Consider the following 23,452-nt stretch of genomic DNA (forward strand, 5'->3'; position numbering starts at 1 on the left):
CACACACACACACACACACACACACGCACACACACGCACACACACGCACGCACACACACACACACACACAGGCACAAAGTGCCCTGTGGCGTCTTACATTTGGGTTAAAATCTACTGACTCCAGACAGTCCGTATGAGTGTCAACTAAAATGCTGGCTTTTTTGTTTCCTCAAGTTGTCATTCGAAAAGGTCTGACCTTTCAAAATCTATTCTAAACCAGCAACCTAAAAGGTTCACACACTGCATGTGCCTGATTGAAAACATGACCAATGATGAAAAACTCCCATACCTACTGGGAGAAATACAACAATGTTCAAACACAGCAGCAAGATTTGTGAACTGTTGCGACAAAAGAAGGCTAGAAACACAACCACCCTAAGGACTATAAACCATGGATTGACATCAAGACCTACTGCACATAAAGTATGAAAAAGAGCCGCTACCTTTAAATGCATTTTGAGAAAAAAAGGCTGTTATTTGTTCCAAAAGCTTTATACCTTTATAAAAAAAGGCTGTTATTTGTTCCAAAAGCTTTATACCCTGTATATATATATATATATATATATATATATATATATATATATATATATATATATATATATATATATATATATATATATATAAATGGCACAATGCAACATAGCTCTGTTTACACAATGCTGTACGCCCTGGCCTCCCAATGTATATGTTCCCCATTTTCAACTGTTTTTATTTTATTTGTGACACTTGCTTTGGCAATGTAAACGTATACGTTTTCTCATGCCAATAAAGCTCCTTTGAATTGAATTGAATTGAAAATTGATTCCCCCCATAATCATATGATTATACAAGGAGGAAGAGTTTTTTTTTTTTTTTTTCCTTTTTCAGAAAAGGTGTACAGAAAGTGAAAATTATGTTTTTTACGTGGCCACACCCACCTATTCTTAATTATGCCTGGTTTTCTGGTGGGTGGTGACCCAGCTTAAGTTAGCCACACACTGTGTTGTTGAATGGTAAAAAGGGGAGGGTATGATGTTTGTGAATGTGATGTCATTATGTATTTCGATTGGGCCTTTTGACTCTGAGGTATTCAGGAAGTAACCAAAAATACATGCTACCATCCACTTCAATTGAGAAAGATATTTGTTATCTTTATCTTTATCTTGCCTGATGGGAATGACCCTTTACTCCAGACTGTTGTATAAAAAAAATGCGTAGGCCATTATTTTAAGAACGATAGTTGACGATAGCGGAAATGAATTGCATCTTTCTAGTTTGACACTTGACTTGACTTATTTGGAAATATCACAGACTATTTATTAATGTCAACAGATTATTTTATTACGAACATTTATTTCACACAAAATGTCACACGCATGAGATTAAAATACAAGAGTATGGATGTAGTGTAAATGAATTAACAGCCATAGAATGAAAGCATGTATTCTCCGGTGTGTCACGGTACATTGTCCAATTATGTGGTGTTGCTTTGGGTGACTTTCCACTTTACAGAGAGGCCTCACCCTCAACATCTGTCTTATCTCCATGAACTCTCTGGTGTTTTTTTAGATGAATTCTCTGGTTGAATCCTATACCACAATGTTCACAATAGTAGGGCTTCAACCCCGTATGCATTCTCTGGTGTGTTTTGAGATTGCTGCTCTGGCTGAACCCTTTACCACACTGTTCACAATGGTAGGGCTTCAACCCTGTATGAGTTGTCTGGTGTTGTTTGAGAGTACTGCTCCTACCGAACCCTTTACCACACTGGTCACAGTGGTAGGGTTTCTCTCCTGTATGAATTCTCTGGTGAGTAATGAGACTACCAATCTGTCTGAACCTTGTTCCACACTGGTCACAGTAGTAGGGCTTCTCTCCTGTATGAATTCTCCGGTGTTCTTTGAGATGACTGCTCATGCTGAACTGTTTCCCACACTGTTCACAGTCGTAGGGCTTCTCTCCTGTATGAATTCTCTGGTGATGTTTGAGATCACTGTTACTGCTGAAACGTGTCCCACACTGTTCACAGTCGTAGGGTTTCTCTCCTGTATGAATTCTCTGGTGTTCTTTGAGACTACTGCTCATGCTGAAACGTGTCCCACACTGTTCACAGTCGTAGGGTTTCTCTCCTGTATGAATTCTCTGGTGTTCTTTGAGACTACTGCTCATGCTGAAACGTGTCCCACACTGGTCACAGTAGTAGGGCTTCTTTCCTGTATGAATTCTCTGGTTATGTTTCAGGTGACTGTTTTTGCTGTAGACTTGTTTCTTCAGTGGTAGTTGGGCAGGAATGACATCTGAGATGGAGAATGAGGAGAGAAAAAAGGTTACAAAAGCACAATGAATGTTTTGAGATAACATGAAATATCTCCCAACTTTTAGAGTTTCCAGTCATAGTCTCTGACATGCACCATTTAACACTAACATGATGGTGAAAACACCAAATACCCCAAACTGATACATTGTTTTAATGCAGCTTATTGCAGCACATTTGTTTACAGGGTGGCAACAGAAAGCAGACACAGATTGGCATTGAACAGCAAATAAAATTGCTATAATCTATTTCATATTCACTATTATAAAAACATACCCCAAACACTTCACCAAACACTTCTGGCACTCGTCTGCATTTGTTTTCAAACTGTTCAGGCCGAGACAACCCAAAATAACCATAAAATTATTTGAACCGGGGACCCCCCACCCTGAAAAGCACATGGAATTGTATGAGAAGAGCCATTACATTTAGTTTGACATTTAGTTCTACAGAGAAATATTGTGAAAACATTTTCACAATTCTCTTTCTTAGGTAACGTGACATATTGGCAGATGTTTGGCCATGTTTTATATCACAGTGTTGATTTCCTTTACCACAGTAAAGGTCTTGAAAATGTCCTTAAATTGTCACTTTCGAAAAATGCAGATTTGCCCATTATACAATTAAAGCCTACTATATGTACTGTATGTTGGTTTGGTTTAAATATTGACCGAGAAAACAATGTTGCACATTTGGCCAATCAAATGGGGAGGATGGTGGAGGATTTAGTTGTAGGGACATTCAGCGGTCCTTCAAGAGATGATGCCCTAGCAGAAAACTACACCATCCATCCATCCATCCATCCATCCATCCATCCATCCATCCACCCTCCCATCCATCCATCCATCCATCCATCCATCCATTAGCACAGAATTTCCTTCATGGGTCGAGGTTGTCTAGGTTGCCAAGCACAGAGTCTAGTCCAGGGATGCCTCAGAATACATTGGTAACATTTAGTTACATTTAGTATCAATGTCACTTCGGTTTAGACACTTATACAGTTGCACTGTACTTGGTGTTTGTAGGTTTTTTTTCCCCTTCTAGGGATTTTCAGACCCCCACGTCTCTTGGTGCTGGCATCAGAGATAGGACACAACAGCTGTGGTCACATGCAGACACTTTGAACTCTGTTGCTCCCCTCAGAACCACACGCACAAAGGCACTTTCTGAGCCTAGGCAGGTTAGCATTTCACCAGGTTAGCATTCACCAGCGCTAGTTTTACTGAGGTTAGAGTTAGTGGTGTTGTGGTCAAGGGTCCAAACATTCTAAGAAGGTTGGGCACCGCCTGATGAGCTCTCCTCCATGACCAATAGGCTTCATCCATTAGAATTAGGATTTTAAAGGCATCTTTGATGTACTACACTAAGTAGACTACAACATACACACGCACGCAGCGCGCGCACACACACACACACACACACACACACACACACACACACACACACACACACACACACACACACACACACACACTATATATATATATATATATATATATATATATATATATATATATATATATTTACATCACTTGTGGGGACATTACATAGACTTCCATTCATTTTTATGCAAGTCCTGTGGCCTTACCCTAACCTCTATCCCTAAACCTAACCCTAACCCTAAACCTAACCTTAACCGTTGTGGTGACCTACTATTTTGTCCCCACACTGTCAGAGGTCCCCTCCAGGTGACTGTGTGAACATGCGTTTAGTCCCCATAAGTATAGCTAGACAAACTCACACACACACACACACACACACACACACACACACACACACACACACACACACACACACACACACACACACACACACACACACACAGGCACTGGCTCTTGACGTTGGTAAACAAACGTGTTGTGGACACAGGGGGAAAGGGTTGAAGACAAACAGATGATTAACTAAATGTTTAACATTGTGCAACATTTGGTCAGTGATGGAAGAAGTACTCCCAGTTGTTACTTAAGTAAAAGTATCAATACCACAATGTAGACAAAACGTAGAAAATGTTCAAATTATGATTATTTAAATAACTATTTAAGAAAGACGCAAATATTTTGAAAATAGCCGATAAAAATAATCATGTGTAATCGTGTTGTTTTAATTCTGTCTTGTAACTTTTTATATCCCCAACGTATGCCTTTTATTGTTTTTCAATTCCTAGATGTCATTTATCTTCAAAAGTGATGTTGGTGAATAGCATTGTAAAAAATACTGCTCGATGACTGCAAATGAGTATAACAAATGAATAAATCTTGAATGAATGAAAAACAGTGACATAAAAACATGCCCTCACCTATTCTGTGTAACTTAATCACAGGCTGCTTCAGCATGGCTTCTTCCGACTCCATTAAAAGCTGTTGGATGACATCTCTCTTTTAGAAACAGTTCCTCTCCTCCCAGTCCACTGTGCTTGTCGACGACGTTTGAGGTCTGTTATATTGTCTTGAGATCAGTAGAACACTGGTAACAATGACTTGATAGACAGTAGCCTGTTCCTACTAAACTGTCCCAGATCCACACAGGACAGAACAGGGCTCAGTTATAGGTTAACCAGGACCCACCCACTCTCCACCCACTGTTCCAGCACTACCCGTCACGCATGCATGCATGCATGCACGCACGCACGCACGCACGCAGTGACAAGACCAGACATTCCTGGACAAAACCGCATGAGTATAAATTGTCAACTCCTGCAAGTCCTCCTTCGAAAAGGTCTGACCCCTAAATCAAATATTTGCCCAAAATTAGCAATCTAAAAGGTTCACACACTTAAAGACCTGTCTGATTATGCCACAATTCCCTCCCCCCTCATTTTTTTCTTCAAAAACAACAAGTGCAACCTGATATGATAACAAGAGCTTGTCAACTCACATACAACAGCACCACTACTCTGCTGGCGCACAAGTTGGCCATATAAGGCTCAGGTTGGCACCTCGACAGAGTTGTTGTTTTATCATTTCCTTGTGCTTGTGTGTGTGTGTGTGTGTGTGTGTGTGTGTGTGTGTGTGTGTGCGTGCGTGCGTGCGTGCGTGTGTGCGTGTGTGCGTGCGTGCGTCAGATTTTGGTGGGAGGCTGAAGGCGTGTTCACCGAGCAGCAGAGAGCTGAACTGTCCAAGTGGTCGCTGTCCCGCCTTGTCTGTGACAACAGTGACGTGAGGGAGGTCCCGCGCGACGCCTTCAGGTTGGCCCGTTACCCTGCCGACCTGCTGCCCTGTCATCGCATTCCATCCATCCACCTGGACGCGTGGAGAGAGGACAGGAGCTCAGGTGAACAACACTCCTTTGCGCTCGTTGAAAGTTGTAGCGCACCGAAGTCTGACATCACAGCTGTTAGAGAGCGATATCCCCCAGTGTCACGCTGCAATTCTAGTATTGGAAAATCCCATTTTGGGGTTGAAGCCAAATGGACATGGTGGCCGTTTGAGGTACTGCAGCTTAACCTGAGTTATATTATCCGCTCTCTATATTATATATAACTCTATGATCCATACACCGAGATCCGTGCTCATACACACAAAGTGAAATGTAGTCGCGGTTTGCGCCACTGAAAACAATTATAATCTGAATCAGTGAGAATTCTCAAACCCAGACATAAATCTTGTTATCTGAGCTAAAATGAGCTTCTCCTCCTTTTGCGTACTCCATTTTAGCGGTTCAGTGTTTTGCAAAAAAATGTTTCTCCAAAAACAGGGATGCTGCTGTGTTCAACTCTATACCACCCTGAGCCTTTCCGCTATTCACCGTTTACAGTTAGTTCAAAATGCCGCAGCCAGAATTCTTATAAACACACACCGTAGAGCACACATAACACCGGTACTAGCCGCACTTCATTGGCTTCCCATCAAGTATATGATTTTAAAATCCTATTAAAGCTATACTGTGTAAGATGCTCAACTAGTGGTCAGTAGCCCTATAGCAAACCGCGGTCGCGTCCGCGTCTTTCGGACGTTTTTCGTACCTTCACACCCCCACGTCTGCCTCCACATCGCCGAGAGCTTTCTTTAGAGGGGTCCCTGGTTCCTGTGCGTTCAGGCATTCCGGAGAAACGGACTACTTCACCCTGCCTGGTAGGCGAGATTACCTTTTGAGTATAGAGACAAACGGGCGACTACAAATATGGCCGCCATAGCGACCCCACTTCAAGATGCGCTGTGATTGGCCGGCAGTGTATAACCCTCGCTGTGATTGGCCGGTAGTGTGATGACGCAATTTTTCCGCGAAAACCGGTCCCTGGTAGGGATCATAGAAAACATATAAAGAGAAGGCTTTAGAAGCTGAAAATAACGGAGTGGGGGTTCTAAAACTTTAGCGATTTAACAGTTAGGACAATTTTAAGATTTGTTTTATAAAAAAAGTTACATCATGGTATAACTTTAACTACCTATAAAGCACTACATGGGCTGGCCCCGCTTTATATCAAGGACCCACCCTAAGCCTAACACACGCTTCCTCAGGTGCTCCGACAAAGGCCTTCTTACTGTACCTACAACTAATCTCGTCACTAAGGGTGACCGGGCCTTTGCGGCAGTTGCCCCAAAACTCTGGAATGCTCTACCGCTGACTATAAAAAATGCAGAGTCAGTTGAAGGTTTTAAGAACTTGTTAAAAACACACTTGTTTCGTCAGCATTTTGTGTGTTTTTTCTTATATTTACTTTTACATGACTGACTTGTGCAGTCCTTTGTTTGTTTCTTTTGTTTATTTGATTCTTGTTGTGTTATTACTACTATGTGCCTTATTTTAACTTGATTGTGTATACTTTTGTCCATTGTACAGCACTTTGTAACTTTGTTTCGAAAGGTGCTTTATAAATAAAATGTACTTACTTACTTACTTACTTACTTCAAGTGGTTAAAAGCATTGAGCAAAACTATGATCCATTGTCTCTCTGTGTTCTTTCCAGGGAATCAAGACTAGGCTGAGTGCTGTGCAGAAGAGAATGCAAACCACTCTATAAGGGCACGGTCACACCCAAGTTTAATTCTAAACCTGTTCATTTAACCCTTTTTCTGTAAACTTTGACATCACCCAAAATAAACTTGTCTCCATTCAACTTGTTTTCCGTAAACTTTCATATCACCTAAAGTAAACATGTTTTCATTTTAATTTTTTCTGTAAATGTTTATGTCACATAAAGTAAACCAGTTTTAATTTATCTTGTCTGTAATCCCAAAAAGTCCATTGAGTTCAAAGGACAATTTTCTGTCCCATTTCGATTTCGGGACAATTTATTTGGCCGTAAAGAGTTCTACAACACACTATTGTTATCACCTTGAGTTTACTGAGTTTACTTGTGATGTCACCTTTATGCAGCTTCCTCATTGGCTAAATGTTAAGGACCAAGTTTATAGAGATGTGCTGTTGGGAGTGTGTCGCTGTTACTACATGTCATCTTTTCGACACCCGACTCTAACCCTCATCCTAACCCTAACCCTAACCTCCGTGGAGTGAGTCGCTAACCCTCGTTCGAAAGAGCGTGGGCAGACAGACCTGACCAAAAAATAGTTGAGCAGTAATAAAACTAAAAAGGAATTTTTCTAAGAGCATATACATACTACTAATGTCAGCATACTGGTTATAATGTCAATTAAATTTTTTAGTCAGCTCTATTAGTCAAGCCATAGTGCTTTCTAGGGTTTATCCTGTTAGTAGACCATGTAACTGTACTGTCCTACGCCTTTCCTATGCAAACTGACAACTGTTAATAAAGTATTCAATCAATCAGTCAATTCATTTGTGTCTAAATATGTTTGCATTAAAAAAAAGATTTGAAGATGTAGAACTCGATTGATCCATACTGAAAAGCTTTGTTTTCATTTTGAGCACATGTCACGTGACTTCTCACGCTTTTTGCTTTGACCAATGCAGTGCAAAAATGTCTGTAAAAGAAAAAAATGGGCATGGAAATCCATAGTTATCCTATCCATGGATCCATAGTTATCCTATCCATAGTTATCCTATCCGCCACTGAAACTCCACTGCTTTATAGGCAAGATGCTTAACGAGACACAGAAGCATAGGAATGGGCGCTTAACTGAAAAAGATAAACAAAGAGACAGGAGAAATAGTCTGGAGACTCGGGTTTGGCAGACTGGACCATTCGGCGAAAACTGCGGATTGGCACTGCTCTCAATACAATTGTGAGAGAACAATGATCCCCTGCTTGGGCGAGTGTCTGGGAGTCAAATGGTGACTCATAGGTTAGCGAAGATCTAAGACCTGTTTAGCACAAAAACTGAAAACACAACGTCATTGGTGTCATAATTGACGTCATAATGTTCTTCAGATTGTAAAAAAGAAAAGTGCAATTTACTTTTATGTGACTATCAATGTATGATGCTTCTCTTTTATTCTCTGCAAAAAAATGAATAAAGAGATTTATAAAAAAAGGAAAAATAATAGAAATATAGCTTCTTCAGAAAACTGTTCTACAAAAGATATATGTCATTTTCATTTCTTTTCAGTTGCTGTTGGTAGTCATGGCTGCCAGTTCCCACCTGATGTCATGTGGGAGTCCTGACTTGTCCAGGCCGTACCCAATAACCGCCAGCTTGCATAACGTCTTCAGATTAGGACTTAAGTCTAGGACGTACAGGTGTTCAGTGGGTACGGTTAAATGATCCTGTCTGCCATAAAGAACCATATCATCTTCGTAATGTCCTGTAAATAGGAAGATGCGATCTCCCACAATGCAGCAGCTCATCCTAACCAGCCCACCAGCCGGGCCTTTCCCCTTGGGCTTGATTACCTTCTTCCAGGACAAGCTCTCTGGATTCAGTTTCCACAGATCATTTGACCACGTCTTGATTCTTACATCCCACTGATCACGGCTGATAAAGATGTACAGCTCTCCATTGCAGGCAATGGCCGCTTGTTGTGAGTCATCCCGGTGATGAAATGGAAGAGGCTGTGGAGAAGGTGTTCTCAGCCAGCAGTTGGTCTCTGTGTCAAATACTCTGAGGTAGTTGTAGTAGTCGACATGGCCCATCCCGCCTGTATAGCCCCCAAACACAAACATCTTTGTCCCGATGATGGTGGCAGAGTGCATTGATGAACAAGGTGGTGGCGTGCCTCCGGTGTTAATTAAAGACCAGACCATCGTGGAGGTGTCTATCTTGTACACGTCATTATTAAAGCATCTGCCCAAAAGGACTTGCTTAAAGGGAGCAGAAACTGTTCCTCCATGGATATACATGACCTTCCCCAAGACACAGGCTGAGTGGGATTGCCTCGCCTCCGGAACGACGCCTGACACCTTGGGTTTAGACCATCTGTGGGTGTCCACATCAAACTCATAAAGAACATTGGGAACATCCTGATACTCACCACGTCCCCATACATAGGTGATGTTTTCTATAAGCACAGCTGTGTGGCCAAATTGCATGGAGGGAACCTCAAGTGGAGTTTCTCCTTGTCCATTTGAGACTGGTGGCACCTTGACCCAGCCCAAAGACACTGTGTTGAAGATGTGCACCTTGATCAAACCAAATCGATCACACTGGTTGACCTTTTCAATTTCAAAGCAGTACACCTTGTTCTCCACCACCACAGCAGTACGGCGGCATTCTTGTGCTCCTCCATTCAGGTGCAGCGTCCAGTGTAACATTGAGTTGACAACTAATTTACAGGTGATTTGGATTGGAAGCAGGTAGATTTACGGGTAAACGACATGCCTATATTTATTGGAAAACACATTTTAAAGGACATTTATGTGGCTGTGATGATATTCTTATGTCAGCGATGGCGTCATTATGCAGCTATTTGTTATTCAAACTATCACTTTTGTTACAGGGTTTTTTGTAAGTACTATGACATCAGTACCATGACGTCAGCACTATCAGTGACATATTTGGGCACAGATTCCTGGAAGTTATACAGCTGATAATAGACAGGCAGAATGTAGTAGAAATGCCAAAACTTGTCGTATGCGTAAGCACACTGGAGGAAGACCGTCCCTGGTGAAATACCCCATAGCCAATTAAGCTACTTGTTGTACGGTGTCTCGCAGCACTCACTTTAGAAGTAATGATTGTAACCGCTGAGTAAGTGAGTTCAGAGTTCCACAGCAGGTTAGTTATGTAATGCTAAAATCCAGTGAACCAATTAATAACTTTAGGACCGAACCATCGACCGATTTAGGCGCTATTTTGACCGATCCATGCATGTTAAAACTGATTAACAATTCATATTGATACTTTTTTACACCCCTACCTTATATGGGCATGACCCCTTATGAGGCCATATATGGAGCCAGCCCACCCACTGGTCGTCCCAGCCAATTTGAATATAAGATTGGAACGTCAATATCGGTCTACTTACGCAGAGGAGCAACTGGGAAGAGGGGCAGCACATGCTTTCTTTCAGGAGACATCAACAATGCTCTTAAATAAGGTGCTGAGAGCCAGCGTGCAGACCCGGATCCGGCTCCAGAGCACTGCTGTTAGAGCAAAGGTTGTACCATCGCCGGGGTTCTCATTTGAACTCACTGAGCAGCAAAAAGAGTTCCAGGAGCTGTCAAGGAAGTTTGCCCGTGAGGAGATAGTTCCAGTTGCTGCAGCCTATGACAAGAGTGGCGAGTATCCCTTCCCAGTCATCAAGAGAGCATGGGAGCTTGGTCTGATGAACACTCACATTCCAGAGGAATATGGTGGGATGGGCCTGTCAATCTTTGACGCCTGCCTTATCACAGAAGAGCTGGCCTATGGCTGCACAGGAGTCCAGACTGCCATTGAGGCAAACTCTCTTGGTCAAATCCCTGTTATCCTGGCTGGTAATGATGCGCAAAAGAAGAAATACCTGGGCAGAATGGTAGAGGAGCCACTCATGTGTGCATATGGTGTGACGGAGCCCGGGGCAGGCTCCGACGTAGCAAGCCTCAAGACCAAAGCTGTTAAGATGGGGGACGAGTATGTTGTTAACGGACAGAAAATGTGGATAACCAACGGAGGAAAAGCTAACTGGTACTTCCTCCTGGCTCGCACTAACCCTGACCCTAAATGCCCTGCCAGCAAGGCATTTACTGGCTTTATTGTTGACGCTGACACGCCCGGTGTTCTAGTTGGTAGAAAGGAGATGAACATGGGCCAGAGGTGCTCAGACACCAGAGGTATCACCTTTGAGGACGTGAGGATCCCCAAGGAGAATGTCCTCATCGGAGAGGGGGCTGGCTTCAAAATCGCTATGGGAGCCTTTGATAAAACCAGGCCACCGGTAGCAGCAGGGGCAACAGGACTGGCACAGAGAGCACTCGATGAAGCCACCAATTACGCACTGGAGAGGAAGGCTTTTGGAACGGCCATTGCTAATCACCAGGCAGTGTCATTCCTTCTGGCTGAAATGGCCATGAAAGTGGAACTGGCCAGGTTGGGCTATCAGCGGTCAGCCTGGGAGGTGGACGTGGGCCGCCGCAACACCTACTTCGCCTCCATTGCCAAGGCCTTTGCCGGAGACATCGCCAACCAGGTTGCCAGCGATGCTGTTCAGGTGTTTGGAGGCAACGGCTTCAACAGCGAATATCCAGTCGAGAAACTGATGAGGGATGCCAAGATCTACCAGATCTACGAGGGTACAGCCCAAATTCAGAGAATCATCATTGCCCGGGAACACATTGGCAAATACAAGAAATGAACTCCCTCTTTCTGTGTGGAGGAGGCCGGTGTCTCTGAAGCAACCTTGTTGCGACCAAAGGTCGCAGTTTAGTAGGTGAAACGGCACATGCTGACTCCGGACGTCTGGACGTGTACACTTTTGTACGGTCTATGGGTTTGTCACTCTGACATCATGCTTTGATATCACTGTGATGTCAGGGGAACCACTCTAACAGAATGGGTTTGCCCCTCTGACATCATGCTCTGACTTTACTGTGATGTCAGGGGAACCACACTGACAGAATCCCTTTTATGCCCATATACTGTATGGGGTTCCCTGATGTCATCAATATTATGGCCATATCTAACTGGACTTCATATGGGAATGCCCATATATGGAGGACACATATTACATTAACAGAATCCATATATGGCCAAGACAACCCATATCTGTGTGGCTGGTTCTACAGACAGGGATCTCCATGTATGGGCATACAAGATTGTATGTATGATGTCGGCATAGGTGCGGCATAGCTCAGGGGTAGAGAAACCGTTATTAGAGCACGAAGGGTTCCCAAAGGGTTCCCAGTTCAAATCCGGGCTCCCGCTGAGTTAATGTCGAAGGGTCCTTGGGCAAGACTCTGAACCCCTAATTGCTCCCGGTGAGCAGGTTGGTGCCTTGCATGGTTTCCTCCGCCACCGGTGTATGAATGTGTGCGTGAATGGCTGAATGTAATGCACAATCTCTGTAAAGCGCTTTGGATAAAAGCGCTATATAAATGCACCATTTACATTTATGTCCGAATTTGGTCAGAATAACTGAGTAATGGGGATGTGTCGGAATGGAGACCCGTCTCCCATGTGGGTTGAGGACGTAATTGGCATAATAATGAATAAATTGCAGCAAGAACCGTGGACTCTCTGCGTCCACGTCTGATGACGCGTCCGTGCTTAAATAGCGGTCAAGACGCAGCTTTGTGTCCAGGACGGAGCTCCCGCGGCTCAAGACGTGAAACCGCGGCTCAAGACGCGATTCGAGTCAAAGGACGGGGCTTTGACACTACAATCGCGTCTTTTCGCGTCTTTTCGCCAAAAGACGCGGCTTGGATCGCGTCTTTGAGCCCAAAGACGGAGCTGGGACACTACAATCGCGTCTTCCGTCTCATGACGCGTCCGTGCTTAAATAGTGGTCAAGACGCAGCTTTGCGTCCCTGCACGGAGCTTGCGTCTTCTAGACGGCTCAAGACGCGATTCGAGCCGAAAGACGGGGCTTGGACACTACAATCGCGTCTTTGATCCCAAAGACGTGGCTTGGAGGCTACCGCGTCTGGCTGGAACTCGGAGCGGAGTCAAGTTCATTGAAAATAACGGGGCCGTATGTTTTGACGCGGCGCCTCCGTGAGGCCGATGAGGCTAGTGTGTGTTCCCCTTCAGACGTCTGCTGTCTGCTCTCCGTGGGAAAAAAAAAAAAAAAAGGGTGTCTATTGTATGTATTTTTTGATGGAGAATTCAAATATGACCTTCTTTTTTGCATAGGACAACTCTAACCTGCATCAATTGGTATTTTATGATTGCCAATTGTACCCTATCCATCTAAAAAAACAAATTGGATCTCTATTGTATGTATTTTTTGATGGAAAATTCAAATATTACCTTCTTTTTTAGATAGGACAACTCTAACCTGCATCAATTGGTATTTTATAATTGCCAATAGTACCCTATCAATCTAAAAAAACAAATTGGATCTCTATTGTATGTATTTTTTGATGGAAAATTCAAATATTACCTTCTTTTTTAGATAGGACAACTCTAACCTGCATCAATTGGTGCATCAACCTTCTCTCTATCTATCTATCTATCTATCTATCTATCTATTTATACTTCACCTTTAGTCAAGAAGAGAGTTCAGCCTCAGGAACTTGCACACCTGGAACTGTGTCATGACTGTGTCATGGAGCTAAGCAGAACTATGTGAAATACTCACAATGAGTCTGATGGACCAATCAGAGTGGTGGTGGGGGGAGGGATCAACAATAGACAGAAACTGGATAATGCTTTGTTAACTGTCCCACCTAAGTCCCTGCTAGTCTGAACAAATCACCTTCCCTCTCAGAACACTACTACTACTACTACTACTACTACTACTACTACTACTACTACTACTACTACTACTACTACTACATTTATATAAAGCTGCTCTTGCATTTGAATTCAAGTCTGACACAAGTTAAGGTTAACTTAGGTAGTAGTTCATTTTGCTGGCTTTTGTGTGTGAGTGTGTAGGCCCACAAATTATTATAATTGTCTGTCATTAAGTGACTCAAAGGGAGACGTCTAATGGGTGTTTATTATTTTAATATTAACTGTGGGAAGATTATATATATTTTATTTTGCACTTAAAGTGTTGTGATATTATTCCTGAAGGAAGAGGGGTATTTTCACAGCCCAGGCTTTGAACCTAAATGCTGTTTACATGCTCTATAAATATTTATTTCTATATAAAACTCAGTTGTGTGGAGTTATTGTGTGCCTTTTCTTGTAGCTAAAGAGTCCATTTGTTCACTAGACATTAAGTCAAGGTTACTATTTTGAGTTGAAGCCAAGTGTTTTATTACTTTGTGGTTTAACATTATTTAAAAGGCAAATTCATTGTTATGGTTACTTTAGAAGACTGCTTTTGCATTCATGAGTTATAAAGAGAGCCAAGCTAATTCAAAGAGTTAAGTTAAAGGAACACAAAACGTGACTTAACTCACAGCTGCCATTGGACAGACAGTTATAACATACTCTTATCTTTCACAGAACAGACAATTATCATTTAGTTTATCTATTTGAGACATGTAGCTGCTCTAGGGGAAATAGAGCATTAATTTGGGATCAGCCTATTCAATTGATAATGACCAATGGGTGCCAGTTTCTAAGTAGTTAAGCATATTACCATAACAATATATGTGGCCTAGACATGGATATTGCCCACTCAACTCGCAATCTACAGAAATGTCCACCACATCACACAGTATAAAACCTAGTAGAGAAATCTGCCTTCTCCTGTATTGTATTAGTGACATTCATTAATAAATAGTAAAATAACAGGACAGAGCAGAACAGGCCTCTGCTGTGTCTTTATTATGGGTGCATTCCAATGCAAATGGATACTCTGGAACAATCTGAAACAATGTATCTTTCCTGTGGCTGTTATAATGAACACAAACAGATCAGAACGTAATTTAACATTAACCAGTTACATTTATCATACAACAATGTAAGGGATGGATTCCTTTCTATTGTGTGAGTTACTTAAATGCTGATCAATATGTGAATCTGGCTCTTATCAGGTGGGTGTTTTCTCTCCCTGGCCTGTGCTGTCCTCAGTTAAACCAAGACAGTGCTGTTGTCACCAATGTGGAAAAAGCTTCAGCTCAATTTATTATCTCAAAGTAGACCAGAAAATACACACAGGAGAGAAGCCATTCAGCTGTGAACATTGTGGGAAGTATTTTGCTAAAAGATCACAAGCGTTCACATACTGGAGAGAAACCTTATTGTTGTGACCAGTGTGGGAAAAGATTTGTTCAAAAGGGGATTTTAAAAGAACACCAGAGAATTCACACTAGAGAGAAGCCCTATTGCTGTGACCAGTGTGGGAAAAGCTTTATTCGATTGTCTTATCTCAAAATACATGAACGAATTCACACAGGAGAGAAACCATACGGCTGTGTCCAATGTGGTGAAAAGATAGTCCGAAAGTGCACCAGAGATTTCACACCGAAGATGATGCATATCACTGAACATTTTCGCACACTGGAGACAGCAGTATATGGCTTCTCACCAGTGTGGATTTTCAGGTGTCTTTTCAGAGCCGTCTTCAGAGTGAACCTTTTCCCACATTGGTGACAGCAGTAAGGTCTCTCTCCAGTGTGAATCTTCTTGTGTTGTACGAGGCTAGATTTTACAGTGAAACGTTTGCCACAGTGTTCACAGCAGTAAGGCTTTTCTTCGGTGTGAAATCTCTGGTGCACTTTCGGAGCAGCCATTAAACTGAACTTTTCCCCACATTGGACACAGCCGTATGGTTTCTCTCCTGTGTGTATTTTCTGGTCTACTTTGAGATAATAAATTGAGCTGAAGCTTTTTCCACATTGGTGACAACAGCACTGTCTTGGTTTAACTGAGGACAGCACAGGCCAGGGAGAGAAAACACCCACCTGATAAGAGCCAGATTCACATATTGATCAGCATTTAAGTAACTCACACAATAGAAAGGAATCCATCCCTTACATTGTTGTATGATAAATGTAACTGGTTAATGTTAAATTACGTTCTGATCTGTTTGTGTTCATTATAACAGCCACAGGAAAGATACATTGTTTCAGATTGTTCCAGAGTATCCATTTGCATTGGAATGCACCCATAATAAAGACACAGCAGAGGCCTGTTCTGCTCTGTCCTGTTATTTTACTATTTATTAATGAATGTCACTAATACAATACAGGAGAAGGCAGATTTCTCTACTAGGTTTTATACTGTGTGATGTGGTGGACATTTCTGTAGATTACGAGTTGAGTGGGCAATATCCATGTCTAGGCCACATATATTGTTATGGTAATATGCTTAACTACTTAGAAACTGGCACCCATTGGTCATTATCAATTGAATAGGCTGATCCCAAATTAATGCTCTATTTCCCCTAGAGCAGCTACATGTCTCAAATAGATAAACTAAATGATAATTGTCTGTTCTGTGAAAGATAAGAGTATGTTATAACTGTCTGTCCAATGGCAGCTGTGAGTTAAGTCACGTTTTGTGTTCCTTTAACTTAACTCTTTGAATTAGCTTGGCTCTCTTTATAACTCATGAATGCAAAAGCAGTCTTCTAAAGTAACCATAACAATGAATTTGCCTTTTAAATAATGTTAAACCACAAAGTAATAAAACACTTGGCTTCAACTCAAAATAGTAACCTTGACTTAATGTCTAGTGAACAAATGGACTCTTTAGCTACAAGAAAAGGCACACAATAACTCCACACAACTGAGTTTTATATAGAAATAAATATTTATAGAGCATGTAAACAGCATTTAGGTTCAAAGCCTGGGCTGTGAAAATACCCCTCTTCCTTCAGGAATAATATCACAACACTTTAAGTGCAAAATAAAATATATATAATCTTCCCACAGTTAATATTAAAATAATAAACACCCATTAGACGTCTCCCTTTGAGTCACTTAATGACAGACAATTATAATAATTTGTGGGCCTACACACTCACACACAAAAGCCAGCAAAATGAACTACTACCTAAGTTAACCTTAACTTGTGTCAGACTTGAATTCAAATGCAAGAGCAGCTTTATATAAATGTAGTAGTAGTAGTAGTAGTAGTAGTAGTAGTAGTAGTAGTAGTAGTAGTAGTAGTAGTGTTCTGAGAGGGAAGGTGATTTGTTCAGACTAGCAGGGACTTAGGTGGGACAGTTAACAAAGCATTATCCAGTTTCTGTCTATTGTTGATCCCTCCCCCCACCACCACTCTGATTGGTCCATCAGACTCATTGTGAGTATTTCACATAGTTCTGCTTAGCTCCATGACACAGTCATGACACAGTTCCAGGTGTGCAAGTTCCTGAGGCTGAACTCTCTTCTTGACTAAAGGTGAAGTATAAATAGATAGATAGATAGATAGATAGATAGATAGATAGATAGATAGATAGATAGAGAGATAGAGAGAAGGTTGATGCACCAATTGATGCAGGTTAGAGTTGTCCTATCTAAAAAAGAAGGTAATATTTGAATTTTCCATCAAAAAATACATACAATAGAGATCCAATTTGTTTTTTTAGATTGATAGGGTACTATTGGCAATTATAAAATACCAATTGATGCAGGTTAGAGTTGTCCTATCTAAAAAAGAAGGCAATATTTGAATTTTCCATCAAAGAATACATACAATAGAGATCCAATTTGTTTTTTTAGATTGATAGGGTACTATTGGCAATTATAAAATACCAATTGATGCAGGTTAGAGTTGTCCTATCTAAAAAAGAAGGTAATATTTGAATTTTCCATCAAAAAATACATACAATAGAGATCCAATTTGTTTTTTTAGATGGATAGGGTACAATTGGCAATCATAAAATACCAATTGATGCAGGTTAGAGTTGTCCTATGCAAAAAAGAAGGTCATATTTGAATTCTCCATCAAAAAATACATACAATAGACACCCTTTTTTTTTTTTTTTTCCCACGGAGAGCAGACAGCAGACGTCTGAAGGGGAACACACACTAGCCTCATCGGCCTCACGGAGGCGCCGCGTCAAAACATACGGCCCCGTTATTTTCAATGAACTTGACTCCGCTCCGAGTTCCAGCCAGACGCGGTAGCCTCCAAGCCACGTCTTTGGGATCAAAGACGCGATTGTAGTGTCCAAGCCCCGTCTTTCGGCTCGAATCGCGTCTTGAGCCGTCTAGAAGACGCAAGCTCCGTGCAGGGACGCAAAGCTGCGTCTTGACCACTATTTAAGCACGGACGCGTCATGAGACGGAAGACGCGATTGTAGTGTCCCAGCTCCGTCTTTGGGCTCAAAGACGCGATCCAAGCCGCGTCTTTTGGCGAAAAGACGCGAAAAGACGCGATTGTAGTGTCAAAGCCCCGTCCTTTGACTCGAATCGCGTCTTGAGCCGCGGTTTCACGTCTTGAGCCGCGGGAGCTCCGTCCTGGACACAAAGCTGCGTCTTGACCGCTATTTAAGCACGGACGCGTCTCAGACGTGGACGCAGAGAGTCCACGGCTGTCTCTCATAAATTGGGGAGAGAAAAGCTGTTAAAAAGTATAAAGTGATTGATTGATTGATTGATTGATTGAAGACTTTATCAGAAGTTTGTATAGGAAAAGGTACAAGGTCAACCAAAAGGATAAACCGCAAGAAAGCCTCCGGGCTTGTTTCAATTCGGGCAAATTAAAAATATCTTACATTTAGATACATTGATACAGCTTTTTGTTTACAGAAATAGGCCTACTGTCTGAAGATGACTTTGTTTTGCTGCCTATGGCTGCTCCAATGAAAGGAGTATCCAAATGGAACCTGTGGGATCACCTGCCATAAATATGACAATATTATATTATAATTAGGATAATCATTATGTACAATACAAGTTCTGCTGCACAGGAACAACAGGGCTGTGAGATACACAGCCCTGGCTTTTAGAAATATTTCTACCACCTGTTTACACAATCCTTGAATCTTTCTTTTGGACACGTTTTAACTCTTAGTGTGGTATTCTCAAAGTTTGCATAGGCTAATGCATACATGCATACATACATACTGTACATACATACATACATCCTCACCCCTTAATGTTAAAGTAAAGAAGGGTGGACATTTTTAATTGATATATCTGGGTACCTTTTCTCCCATTTCTTTTTTTAAAGGTTTCCCAAAAGCCTAGAAAGCAGGAGACAGTGGGAACTTGCCCTAAGAAGGGATGGTTTTGTTGCAAATGACAGGACACTGCTCTGCAGAGAGCACTTCAGAAGTGAAGACTTTGACGGGACTGGGCAGTGGGCAGACTGTCCGGTTTAAAGCTGGTGTTGTGCCCACCACCTTCAACTTCCCTGCTCATCTTCAAAGGGTAGGCCTATGTGCATCATTGGCTAACAACAATTCAAGGTGTATTAGATTGACGCATGATACATGATATATGATAGTAAAAAAAAGTAAGTCTCCATGCTTATTAAGTATTATAATAATCTGTCTACTGCTAATTTCAGGATTTGTTGTGCGACGCACTTTGAAGAAGCTGTCCTGTGATGTCTGCCGGGCCAGCCTTGTGACCGATGCTGAATCTGCCTGTAAGGACAAGAGCTACCACCTGCTGAACCTGAAAAGCAATGGAGGTCTGGTGATATCATCTGAAGGCACGGTGAAGGCAGCAGAGTGGGTCGTTCGCCAGGCATCTGCAGATTCCAGATGAAAACAGCCCATAGGATAGGAGGATAGGTTCAGAGGATGTGTTTTTGCTCGGGCATTGACAGTCAGTCACCACCATACACTGATGAAGTTAGTTGTGTCCCTGTTTTTTAAGCTGAGGCTGCACCATGTTGCTAAAATGACTATGCTTAGCTTACAGAAAGACAACGTGAGACAGAAGCTACCCAAAATGGTACTTTTTAAAGGCCATTCGCTCAAACTCTGTGTGCATACAGAAGCCTAATTTTGGCTTTGAGCCAATGTTCCTCAGTGTGTGTGTGTGTGTGTGTGTGTGTGTGTGTGTGTGTGTGTGTGTGTGTGTGTGTGTGTGTGTGTGTGTGTGTGTGTATATATATATATATATATATTCATTCATTCCATGCTGTATTGATCTGGTACCATAGGAGAGATAACAGGCAAACAATGATCAAATAAAACATGCTTCTACATTCTATAATTGTGTAGTCTTCTTGTAAAGTAAGTAATGCAGATGTTAAATAATGGGTAAACCTTTCCCCAATGGATGTATTTGAGTCTGGTTTACCTCCTTTCAGGCTTTACATTTAAAGTTTACTCCAAGCAAGAACGTATGAGTCCATATAGTGCACTGAATGCCATCTGAGAAAAGGAACCCACTGTGATTTTGCTATTCAGTTCTAATACTACAGGTATACTTGATGGTAAATCCTGTCTGTCTGTCTCTCTACACTGCCACGCCACCGCCCTCTCAACAGCCCCCCAAAGTTCCAGTCTAACCCCCAACCTCATTGATCATTGTTGAGCTGTTCAATATATTGGTCCATTGAACCTTCAAACAGGTGTACTGCATGTAGCCTACTTCAATATCAAGGGCCACCAAAAGCTACCTGTGCAGCATGGGGTTTAAAAAAAATATGTATTATTATATATCATGATTATTGCTGTTATGACTATAGTTGGTATATGTTATGTATGTAGTAACTCGTCTGATCTCAGAGGGAGGGGAGGATTGGTCATGTTACTGGGAACTGACTTGCAGTTGCAGTGCTGAAATAAAATGTATTATTTTAGTTAAAAAGAGGTCTATTTGGTTTTGTTATGTCCTTAATAAAATAACCTTGAAGCCCCATCTCATATTTTACAGAATGGCAACATGAGACTATTTTATATAAAATAAATATAAGCCAAATGAAACAGATTTTTATATTAAATAAATACATTGTTACATTTAATACATAATGTATTAAATAATATAAATATTACTAATAATGGAACTATTACATGTTACATATTTACAATATAAATACAGTGTGTATAGCTAATTGCTTTACTTTACCTATATACTTATGTTATTTCATATGGAAGTCCATGGTTATAATTATTCTAAGTATACAGTAACATAACTACGTTTCTTAGGTTTATAACAAACCAATCCGTTTCAAAATAGGTTGAAAATTGAGCAAGTTCTGGTCATTTAAATAGTACATGCACTATAGAAATTAATGTTATACTGGGCGATCGGTCCTGTCCCAAGATGGCCGACCTGTACCGACGTCAGTCCCCATTGGCCAACAGCGTGCGTGAGCTATCTAGCCTTCTTATATATATCTATGGTGTGAATGGCTTCCTGAATGTGTTCCAACCACTGACAGCACAGCTGACTGGTCAACTGAGTTCTATATTGAGAGAGGCACTGTCACCCTCTGCTGGTCTCAGAGCTGTACTACACAACCACTGTGTGGGGGCGTCCAAACAGTCAGAGGCAGATGCATTGAACCCCATCCACTCCCATGTTAAAAGAATAACCCGGAAGAGGCGTTTGTGATGTGATTGAAGTGGCGTTATGCCTCTGCGGGGTCACAAGCTCAAGGGTTAAATACAGGTTCATGGTTCAGCACTGCTGTACTCTCTCTCACCCGGTAGAGACACTCACTGACCAATGGGACAGACCTAAACGCAGGAAGAACATCACTTTGTTGACACTCACGTTAGCTGCTCAAGTGTTAAAGTCCACAGGTAAGGGGTTAATGCTCTAATAGGCTGTCGGTCGGTCGGTTGGTTCGGGTCGGGCGGCGGCGGCAGCGGGGGGGGGCCTTTGATTTGGAGAAGCGCCAGGGCCCGGGGATTCTTAAATCGTCACTGTTCGCATTTAACAAGAAACTCTTGAACACACAAATAGTAGATGCACAGACTTGGGGAAACTCAACAACAATGTTTCAGGATAGGCTGCAGATGAGATCACTGAAACAGGAAGCATCGTCTCCTCCATATATGGCCACTGCCAGTTATCACAGACACTGAACAGAATTCAGTCAATGCCTTATCATCTCTCGGCTTATGGGGCCTTCCTGCGATCTGCATTCTACAGGCCTCTCACAACTGATGTATGGACATTACAGAGGCTTACAGATATGAACACAAGCGGTTTACATGTGTAACCACGCTGTATAACGGCATCCTTAAAGGAGAATTGTGGTCTAAATGGCTTTCTTACATTTTTTGTTGTTGTTTTGTATCTAAAACAAAGAAAAAAAGGTTATTTAATCAAAATTCTGAATCTCATTGATCCATATCTACAACGTGACTGAATCGTTTTATGGCAGAATCTCAACAATGATGTACATGAGATCACTTCTGCATGTTAGCTCAACAGTGTATTTATAAACAAGTACAGAAAGAATGGATTTTGGAGCGATGGAATAAGTGTATTTGCATAGGCCCAGCTGCTCCCATTGTGGGCTGTGGTCGCGGGTCGGCCAAAATGGACAATATTGCCTATTTTGATAAAAATAAAACCTGGACGGGTTTTTAAAATAGCAATAGCAACAAAAATGGTAAGAAAGCCATTTAGACCGGAATTCTCCTTTAAGACGTTGGTATTTATAAGCACTTTGGTAAGGCATGCCTCTTAAGACCGTAGCTTGTAGATCTGCTAGCAGAAGCACCCCCAGAAGCAAAGATTACAAAGATTTGCTTAGAAAAAAATATTGATTAATTGATTCAATTAAAAGATTTGCACACATTTTCAAGTTTTTTCAAAAATAGCAGATCTACAAGCTCATAGCACGGCACCGACGTGCTATGAGCCTATATTTCTGCCATGAGCTTACATTTCTTCCATATTTCCAATAGCCAACAATAACGGTTAAAAAGTGGTTAAAAAGTTCCAGGTCTAAATGGGTTCAACTGAAGCAATGTTAATAAATTCCAAATATTATCAAAGCACTCGGCAGCTCCCGACCTGCGTCAGGGCACCCTTGGGTGCCATGACGTAAGGTTCATTATTACATAAAGGGTATTTATTTACCACACCAAAGCTGTTCTGAGAAACAAACATTTTGGCCTAAATAGCGGTGAACATTGGGCAGCCACGTTTGTGACTGAAAGCACGGATGTGTACTTCCAAATAACTCACTTAATGACAAAATAACTCCACAACCACAGATATTGTTTATTTAGCTGGTTTGGAACTTCAGTTCTCAACATGTGTTGTTCTCAAAGCTATTTTCAGCGCTCTCTCTCTGTGTGTGTGTGTGTGTGTGTGTGTGTGTGTGTGTGTGTGTGTGTGTGTGTGTGTGTGTGTGTGTGTGTGTGTGTGTGTACATAATGCCGTACATAATCAGCCCC

General features: G+C 41.7%; 2 protein-coding genes across 2 annotated transcripts in view; both read left to right on the forward strand.

Annotated features, from left to right (window-relative positions):
• The window catches only part of tpo (thyroid peroxidase), a gene marked incomplete at both ends in the record, with an annotated part of 38,017 nt that extends 30,804 nt beyond the window's left edge, over positions 1-7,213 (forward strand). The window contains 2 exons of the mRNA XM_080722361.1: positions 5,355-5,563; positions 7,200-7,213. Of these exons, the coding sequence (XP_080578487.1) occupies positions 5,355-5,563; positions 7,200-7,213 (223 nt within the window). The remainder of the gene's footprint in view (positions 1-5,354; positions 5,564-7,199) is intronic.
• Positions 7,214-10,672: 3,459 nt separating this feature from the next.
• On the forward strand, positions 10,673-11,923 carry LOC308281657 (medium-chain specific acyl-CoA dehydrogenase, mitochondrial-like; the record flags this gene model as incomplete). Its single annotated transcript, XM_080721891.1, has 1 exon — positions 10,673-11,923. One exon carries the CDS (start codon positions 10,673-10,675, stop codon positions 11,921-11,923), a length of 1,251 nt encoding a protein of 416 aa, XP_080578017.1.
• Positions 11,924-23,452: the final 11,529 nt, after the last annotated feature.

This window comes from Nannobrachium achirus, assembly GCF_963921795.1.
Source record: "Nannobrachium achirus genome assembly, chromosome: 3".
NCBI lineage: Eukaryota > Metazoa > Chordata > Actinopteri > Myctophiformes > Myctophidae > Nannobrachium > Nannobrachium achirus.